Source organism: Cariama cristata, unplaced genomic scaffold, assembly GCF_000690535.1.
Source record: "Cariama cristata isolate BGI_N322 unplaced genomic scaffold, ASM69053v1 scaffold11774, whole genome shotgun sequence".
Lineage (NCBI taxonomy): Eukaryota > Metazoa > Chordata > Aves > Cariamiformes > Cariamidae > Cariama > Cariama cristata.
This window is the reverse complement of record NW_009614719.1, coordinates 61644-71554: the sequence shown is the minus strand read 5'-3', so window position 1 is coordinate 71554 and position 9911 is coordinate 61644. Positions and strand designations below refer to the sequence as shown.

The 9911-nt window shown below is 36.0% G+C and overlaps 1 protein-coding gene across 3 annotated transcripts in view; it reads right to left on the bottom strand.

Moving 5' to 3' along the window:
* Nucleotides 1-9911, bottom strand: part of ZFYVE28 (zinc finger, FYVE domain containing 28) — an 82715-nt gene that overhangs the window by 17266 nt on the left and 55538 nt on the right. The window contains exons 8-9 of one of the 3 annotated variants that reach the window (XM_009699538.1): nucleotides 1010-1164; nucleotides 343-459 (exon numbers count right to left, since the gene is read on the bottom strand). In XM_009699538.1, the coding sequence (XP_009697840.1) occupies nucleotides 343-459; nucleotides 1010-1164 (272 nt within the window). Of the gene's footprint in view, nucleotides 1-342; nucleotides 460-1009; nucleotides 1168-9911 lie in introns of all 3 variants that reach the window. The other 2 variants (XM_009699537.1, XM_009699539.1) reach the window with 2 other exon arrangements.

Below are 9911 nucleotides of genomic sequence, written 5' to 3'. Positions count from 1 at the left end.
AATATCTATGAAGTCCAAACTCTGCATACATTATGTTATGATCATATGGGCTATTCGTTATACACAGGAATACAGAAACGAGCAGACACACTCTGAAGGCTTTAACTCTTTCAATATTTGCCTCAAGACATACTCCTGCATACCTATACTGCCAGTGACTTCAACCTGTTTACAGTCTGTTTCCATGACTTTTTTTAAACTTAGGTCAAATCGCTATACAGTGAGTCCTGTCAAAAAGTTAACTAAATGTTAAGGAAATTCTTGTCAAATAGTTCGTGGATCCCCATGGGGGATCTACCAGCAGAAATTCACTATAGAAAACAAATGTTTAGGTCTCTTTACCTTTCTTTTGCTTTTCCTTGTCTTCTGTTTCGGGTTTGGTTGCCATAACTTCAAACAAGGTCTTTAAGATACTTCTCAGATCACTAGCATAGTTTGTCTGCAGCTGGTCAGCAACACCTAGGAGTTTGAGAAAACAGGTAAGCCATTACTAGACTATTACATCACCCTTAAAAAAAAGTATTTAAATTTGCCTGTTGCCTCATATTTATTTTTGAGGGGATTACTTTCTTGTGTTAGGAATAAAAATTGAACATTTAAACAAACTAATTTTGCATAATGACCAAGTTACATTCTGCCTTTATGCCACCTGCAGTTTGATACATCTCTTCCTTGTCCTTTGGCAGGAAACACTGAGAGGTTCCTTTAGCATCAAAATACAACTGCTGCATCAAATTTCTTCCCCAGAACACATAATGCATCACCAAGAAAAAGGAAGCACTTTGAAGTCAAACTTGTTGCATGCCCAAACCCTTCATTACTACAAGTCTAAGATTCTGTTAAGTTCCCATCAGGTAGCAGGTCTTTCTAGACCAGCCCGCAACTTAGGACCCAAACCAGTCTTCCAGGAACTTCATCTCTAGTCCATTCTACCATAACTTTATGTGCACCAAAAACCCAAAAAGGATGAAATAGTTTTTATATTCAGAATAAAAGGCTACTTTCATACCTGAGATACAGACAAAAAGGCGGTGAATGAGATCATTACTGCCATGAAATCTGGATCTGATCTTTTCTCGTGTGGCAATTTTAGCAGCCTGCAAAGCGAGCTGGATTTCCTCCTGATCGATGTCGTCAGATGAACAAGAACTCGTCATTAAACTGCTGCTGGAGAAAAAAAATTTTAAAGAGAAGTAATGTAAATCTTCACTCAGTTGTTCAGGATGTTCAGCAAATCCTAAAGGATTTATGACTCAGGCAAGACTCTATAGCAAACCGGAACTAATTGCTGTAAATTCTTATTGAAGTTAATCAACATGCAACCAATCACCATCACGTTTGATTTTCACTCTGTGGCATAGCTGCAAAAAACTTTTAAGCAGAAAATCATTTGTCTGTATTTTATTGCATTTTCCTTAGCTATTACAAAGTGCTGTGCCATTTTTCACATTAACTTCTAAAAGCTCAGTCCTGAGACCATAACTCCACCAAAAACCTGAAAGGGGAATATCAACCTAAAAATGAGAAGGTCAGTTCTGAAGTCAACTTAGAAATTTATTAATTTGGAAGTTAATTTGAAAGAAAGAATTTTTGAATTATGCTACCTTAAAATAGTGAGAATAGAAACTAAATATAACCTTACATAAAAAAATGGAAAGAAAAGTGATAAAATATAATTTACACAGTAGAGAGGTAGATTAGTCCCCTTATATACTTGAGAGTAGAAATTGCTGAAATGTCAAACTGTTGTAAAAGAATGGCTCATCAACTCCAAAGAGATTAAAATGTGTCACCAAATGTCTACTAGATATTTAAATTTTCTTTAAAAAAACGCAGATGCACAGTTGCCAGCCATTTCCACCCCCTCACCCCCCCTCCCCCTTTATGTAGAGGAAGCTTGAAACAACCTGAGACTGCAGGGAAGCTTTGGTGGGAATCCAGCTTCTTCATATATCAGGAAAAGGAAGTACTTAGAGAAAAAGTAGCACTTTGCCAATGGAAAAACCCTTAATTGGGAGTAGAGCGCAGGATGTAATTACATAGAAGTCCTAGGGATTCACTGCATTGACCAAAGCAGACATGCCTTCTTACTCTACCACATTCAGAGACAGAGGAACACGAAAGCATTTTCCCCAATATTGGAAAGAAATTAATCTCACCAATGAGTACAAAACCCTAGAATATTTTACCTATAATCATACTTCAGCTGTCCAGAACGCCAGCATTCTCTAGCACAGACAACTATGATGTTAAAAAAGTAGTTAAAAAAAGTTACTGACTGCATAAATAGCATGTATAATGAAGGAAGGAGTTTCTAACACATTCCGAGTTCAATCTGCTTTTATTAGGTGCTGAAACATTCACCACCTTGCAGATCCTATCCCTATAGCAGTATGCATGAACAGTTATTGCAAGGAAGACACACAGGTAACATTTATAGTTATTTATAACAAAATTTTATGGGATATAGTTTTGAAATTTGACCTGTAGGCTATACTGGTACTCCTTTAAAATATTAAAGTGAATTTATTAGGCCATACAATCTCAAAAGCCCTAGTGAAAACAGAACTGAAAATAAATAAATACTGGATATTAGTTGTTGATAGAAATAACAATGGAAAATGTGTAGCATGAGTATTTTAACTGGCTTCCTATTGTTTCAAAGAGAGTAAAGAGCAGGCTTGCAAGAGACTAATTTTGTTCATGTTATCTATTGCTATTAACAAAAGCAAATTCTTGTAAAAAGATATTAGTTCTATGTTTACCCTTTCCATCAGCACCGTGACTGTTTAGGTTTATTACAGATACTGAGAACCGAGTGACAATTCTCTCTCAATTTTTCCTTTGCTTTTCCACAGGGGATATTTTTTATATACATATACACACATATATAAAAATATAATAGCAAGCCTGTCAGTGTGGAAAGGTCTGTGTTCAAGACAATGAAAAGGTCCTGTACGAACGTGGCTTCTGAAGGAGTAAACTGAAAGGTAGTAAGAGCCTGATCTGCAATGGTATGCAGCAGATGACTGCCTATTTGCACAAATGCTCACATAGACAGACAGATAAAAGAGTTTGCCTCGTAACATGGCCAAATAAGGTCTACTTTTTTTTCTTGTTTTTAAAAGAACTGAGCTTACAGTGATATACACATTTGCACTATAAATTGCTCTCCAAGGCCAGCACGGACCTCATGACAGAGACAAATGCAGTCTGTATATAATTATATAATCCCAATACAATGGTCTTTTTGAAACTCCAAATAAGCAAAAAACTTAGTGCAGGGGAAAGCAGGGGTGCTGATTCAAGGATGACTCCTCCCTCCAAATCACAGTTGAAGAAATACTTCAAAATAAGGTGTCAAGTGGGCAGAGAGCTGTGAAGAGTGCTTTTCAAGAATATAAACTACTTAGTCCTTTCCCGTTTTGCAGAAAGGAAGACTCATTCCACAATTCTGATCAAGCTCTGACTAATTTTAATAATAATGTTTGCCTTTCCAAGTCTCCTCCAACTGGGAGGAATGCAGTTTAACCTACTTCCTAATTCCTCCAAGAAATGTGGTTTGACATACTTTATTCCAGGCTATTCTGCATTAGATTTTGTGGTGTGTCATTAAGACTGGTCATGTCCCACAAGACTGGCTGGAACTTTTTTGTCCTAAAAATCCCTTGCACAGAGTGCATACAAATGGCTTCAGCACTATGGGATGGAAGGTCAGTATGTACGCATACTCCCATTGATAACATACTTTCATATGCAGTCACATGTAAAGTACAATATCCATATACAACAGGTTCAGAAAAGAAGATTTTTTTTTTTAGGACTGCTTCCATGGGAAAGAAAAGAGTAAGTTAGAAACAGAGTTACAGAGTTAGAAACAATTACTCTACCAACAGGACCAAGTCAGATTTAGAAGAAAACCACTCTCAAAGAATGATTAATGACCATCTGTTCTTTACTTTAAAATATATGTTACTGTTAAAGAATGTAGCCAGAAAATTAATATTGTAGAGGCAGTCAGAAATACTGTAAGAACAGAAACACAGCAATTGTTTCAGATAAACAGCAAGAAACAGCTTTTCTTGTAACAGGGTATCCCAAACAGCATTGATTGCATCTTATTAAATATTCTCTTGATTTTTCTAAACTGATATTACAGAAAACAAACCTGAGTTTTTATCTACAGATTTCAGCTTACCTTTTCTCCAAATTATTCCTTCGAACAAGTTATTTTTTTAGTTCTATAAGGAATACCATTCCTACTTGGCTTATCTAACATGCATAATTTGGCTCAAAATTCTCAGCTGATACCAGATGTGTAGGAAGCATTTTATTAATGTCAGACTACACTCAGATCTGGAATGTTTCACTGCCTATATCTGCAGGATCAAGTATCACTGCAGAATATAAACGGCCATAGTAAGTAGCTAGAGACAAGTCCTCATTTTCTCAACTTCTTAGTTGAGGGGAACCCTGCATTACCCAAGGAGTTAGGTTAAGAAGAGAGAAGACCAAAAATAAGCATGGAATTCCCGTTGTGAAATGTTTGTCTCGTAAACAATGCTTATCATGTATTTATTTTTCATATTGTAAAAACATTGCAAAGTTAACATATCTGAACGCAAATATCAAGAAATAAGACATTAGGTAAAAGTTTCATTCCAAACAGTAAACCTGCTTATACATTATAAAGGAACAGATACCCTTTGGCAGATACAATGAGTTAGCTTTTTACCTAACTTGGCTAGCATTTATCTAGCAATTTTAAAATTACTCTCCATTTGTCGTGTTAGAAGAGTAGCGAGACTCATTCAAGCACTTTAAAGATACATCTCTAGAGCAGTTGCCTGGTGTCAAAGCTCGTCTATGAAATTTAGTCAAATATGTACAAGCAAAGAAAGTCCAATAATGTAATTGTACACAATATCACCTTTCACATGTAGAACCACACTGCTTAATAGCTTTAAGTATCCTTTGGAACTCAGTGAGCCAGGTTAGGCAGTAGTATCCATACATAATGAAGACAGGACTGTGGAACTGACACTTTCAGAAGTGGCCAGTCATTTTAGGTAACCATCTGTGATACCAACAGCCTTGTGCTGTATTTGCTGGGCATTGACACTCATTCAAAACCAGTAAAGGCACTAAAGTCTAAAACTGAACAACCAAAGTCAATTGATTCCAAGATGGCCCAAATTTAAATATTTTACATTTTTGCTCAAAAAACCCAGTCAATAGCAGTGGGCATCTGTAACCACCCATAGATGGTTCCTTCCAAATTTGTCTAGAAACATTTGGTTCATTAAACCTGAATTGTGCTGTGGACTGAATGCAGAGTGTATGAGATTCTCTCAAAGAATTCCTCGTTACTCACAAACAAACCCTCAGAGTATCTTAAGTAGGCATTAAATATACAGCAGTGGCAGATAAGAATTTACAGCTCACTGTACTGAATATAATGAATACAAAGAAATCAACTGAATTATCGTGTTTTCAAAAGTATCACAAAAAGCTTTTAAAATAAGTGGTTTGGTTTGTTTTTAGAAATCTTAGATCAAAAGCAACAGGCGGTCACTACTTGCAAACGAGAAAACCCAACATATCCATTCTACTATATATATGCTGCAATTATGTCACTGAATGTAAAAGGCAAGTAAGTTCACCCTTTAAGTCTCTGATTTCAGGCAAGGTCTTTGATTACAGCTAATTTTCAGGTACAGATTTCAGATTATCAGTGGTGCCTTTAAACCAAGAGGGCTCAAGTTCCAGCAAGACAAACTCATCCAAGCTGAGTCTAAGAGCAAAACAGTTCAGTACACAATTCAGTAACTATCCTTACACCATTTAGGTTATACAAATACCTTTAGGTTATACAAACTACACAAGCATAGGTAGAAGTAGGCTGCAACTATCTGCATCAAAAGAGGTAATGCCTTCCTACTAGTGTGAATGCAAAGCTTGTGAATCCACTTCAAGTGCATCACCCACCCTGCAAAACCAGTGTGATAGACTTTGAGACAAGGTTGCTCTTCAGAAAAATTTCATACCTGTCACATGGAAGCAGGTGAGATACCTTCTACAGTAAGGAAATGTGACAATTTTGCAAAAGGTTTTCTGTGATTTCACACATTCCTATTTACACAAAAGGACACTGCAACTATAAACCATGCTGAAAGTCTTTACAAAGGGACAGTAGTCCAATTCTCAAGTATCAGTTATAGTTCATTAAAAAATTCATGACAGACTGCCCACAAAGTATTAAACAGTGCAGTTCCTTGGACCTGAATGACATCAGTTCATTTGCACTAGTTGGCCTTAACGAATCTCTAATGTCCATTACTCAAAATGCCATTTTGAATAACTAAGATAATGATACACACATGATACATGTATAGCTGTATCATGTACATGAATTTCCATATTATCTTGTATTTCTCAAAAAACATTATCATGAGCTCCTTGGCTTTTATTTTTGTTCATACAGAATTTAGCACAATGGTCACCTTATGCTCTGTGTACAGTATCAATAACATACACTCTTTATCCAATGTCCAATATTTAAGGTTTTTTCTCTCCCATCTGCATTTTTTCATACTTGAAGAAGAAAAAAAAAAAAAGAACAATCCCAAAACAAAAAAAGAACCCAAAACCCAAATCCCCCCAAAAACCAAACAAAAAAAGCCCCAAAACTTTCACAGGCAAAACTATATTATTGTCTGCACACAATTTCTAAAACTACTTCAGTAACTGGTACATTCATCCCACTGACACTCATATAGGCTGTAACTGGAAACCCCACCACTCACCTGTCTTTCCCAAGCTATTACTCTTACTTTTATTACTCTCACTTTTATTACTCTCTTATACTTCATATACTATAGTCAACTCTGGGTTCCAATTTGCAAAAAAAAACCAAAAACAAAAAACCCACACCCCAAAAAACTGCTCCAAAGGCCATCTAAAAGATCAGACAATAGTTGAGGAAAGACAAAGGTTGTCTACGTGACAAATGACAAGAGGAAAATGATAGGGGTTTGGTACGAGAAATATGACTCCATGGCAATAAAAAAAATTAATACTTCCCATTCTGCTTTTTATAGTACCCCTGGTATTTCTTTTTGGACACTCTCACAAGAAACACAATAACCAGCAGGTTAAAACTCTTTGGTTTCTAACATCTACTAGTTTTGATGTGGTTGGGAGGAAAATTGTGAGATTAATCGTTTCTTACAATTATTTTAAGTGAAGGGGGTGGATACGCGCTCAATTGTAGAGTCATTTAAACCAAATCCAGAACATGTCTTAATATTTGACTAATAGCATATACTTACTTAGCTAAGGACTATATTTTAAGGAATGATCCCAGAAGCTACATTTAAAGCAGGCTAATAAAAAGCTTTAATTCAGAACTTTTTTCCTTGACTTTTTAACCCTAACATTTTATTAAGTCAAGAGAGTTTTTAAATGCAATCCCTTTGGTATTTTTCTCTCTATTTTAAGAGAAAAGGCTAGAGAGGGAAAAAACCCCAACCCATAAAGTGCTCCCAAGGCTTCAGAACTTTGTCTTAAGAAACAAATATTACAACTGCATGCAAATCCCTCTATCAGGAACAATCTAGCTAGGCACCACCAGAAGGAGTGGATTAGACTAGATTACAGTATTATCACATACATTAGCAATGCCCACCACCATACATGGTAGGACACGTGCTAAAAGCCCCATCTGCTGTCAACCTTTTGAACTCCACAGTAGGGGAATTATTGTTTCATACACTGCAAGATTTGCAGAAGCCCCTTCTTAGTTTCTTTTGCTCCAGCAGAGGTGGGCAATCTGAGGTCAGATGATTAAAATAAGTTATTTGGCTAATGGGATTAGCCATGTGTCCTAAATGATATCTTCAGTCAGGAAAAACTCCTAGGCCTTGAAGACTACTGAATTTGAAATCAACAGCATCAACTTCTGCTCCATACCCTGGCATCTTCTGCAGCTGTCCATCCAATTGGAAGAACATCTTCTTGAATCCTTCCTCAGCTCTTCAAACCTCAAACTGCAGAGCATTCTCATTGTACTTACCATGCTGGACTTTTCAAAAAACACAGCTGTTGAAGCAGCATCTTGCTAAATAGATCCACCATAAGAAACTCGACCTATACAACTGTCTTATTCAAACTCATTACCACTCTGGCCTGGGTTTTCAGAAGAATGTAAAGATAGCGTATTTCAAATGGGAATTAAAATAAACAACATTGCCAGTGCAAGATTTATCAACTTTAACAGTGCTCTCTCCCAAATAGCTTTTTTGGTCATTATAGATAAAACTTCTCTTAGACTATATATGAACAAATAACTTAAGAGCATTAGTAATCAACAGGGCTGCTTTCTAACCATCACATTTAATGTCAGTTACTTGCAAGGTACTACATTTACTGTTTTTCTTAAAATTTAAGCCAAAAAGGGATAAAACCTGCAAGGTAAGGATATTGTAAAATTTAAGAAAAAACAGAACTGAAAATATAAGAAGTTAGAATATTGCTTAGGTTCTACTAAGATTTTCTCAATTCCACCCTGACTTTTTTTCTTAACACTTCCTTGTAATTTAAAGCTCTCAAACATTTACTCACACTGCAAAAGGACAAATAATATGAGATCAGAGCACAGAAATATTTAAATTTCAAAAATATTCCTCAACTGGAAAAACTGAAAGTGAAAAACAGAAATAGTATAGCACTTATGAAGAAATGATATGTAATATCAGCTCTGCTATCTGATACAAGGATAGAAACACATCAGCCTCAGCTTTTATGCCTTATCCAGAACTTGACACAGGACAGACAGAGCCTAGATACTGGATGCTGGATACAAATACTTCAAAGGGAAAAGAGTCATTTTATGTAGCTCTTCAGCAATGTCATCTGCTACACGCAAGCAACTATTCTGTATGGCATGGTAAAAAGTGAATTAATTTAACATCCAATTCCAGCAGATACTCTCCTGAGTTGCAACTGTGTGGCAGAAAGAGATGGAGAAGCAGCACTGAAAATGTTTTCCAGCAGGAGGAACTCTGAGGGAATAGGGTAACTTATTAGCATAACGTTTTCATATCGCCTCCATCAGTTCCCTCAAAAAAATACAGAGCAACCAACTGAAGCATTAAAGCAACCTAGGGTCTAGGAGAATATCCAGCAGTGGGAGTAGAAGCTGAGAAAAGCTAATTAAAGCATTAAGTGGAGCCTTAAAATTTTAATTAGAAAAGGAAGATTTCTCTTAATTTTTCACCTTCAATGCAGCTGTAAGTATGAGGAAATCCTCTTTTTTTCCCTCCAGTATAACTGTGGTTTTACAACGTGTCTTGGTTTCAGGCATTGCCAAAAACTCTGCAAAAACTAAGGTTACTATAGTGATTTTAGTTAATTACACATAATTTCAAAACTCCCAAACATGCTATTCTAAGGGTTTTTTCTGGGGAAAAAAACCAATCTGTAAAATAAAATCTAATTTCTGAAAGCTAGTAATTTTTGTTCTATTAGTACCACAGGGAACACAAAAGGACATTCAACAACAGATTTTTACACATCATTAAAATGAACATGATTATAAATGTGGCCAAATTACTAAGAATGAAAATTTTAAGTGAGCTATGTAGAAATAAGAACACAAACCCATTATGATCACCTTTGTCAGTCTCCAGCCAGATGTTATGCCACCTGGAATACAGCAAAATGGCAAATTTTGAGGTGTCCACCAATTTTGCTAGAACAGACTTCTTGCCTCTGCGGTCGATGCTAGTCAGCTTAAAACATTACCCTATTTCACTTGATTTACACAGAGAGGAATACATTCTACATTGAATTTACTTCAACCATACTGGATATTTTACTATCACTAAAATATGAAGTTTATTATTTTAATA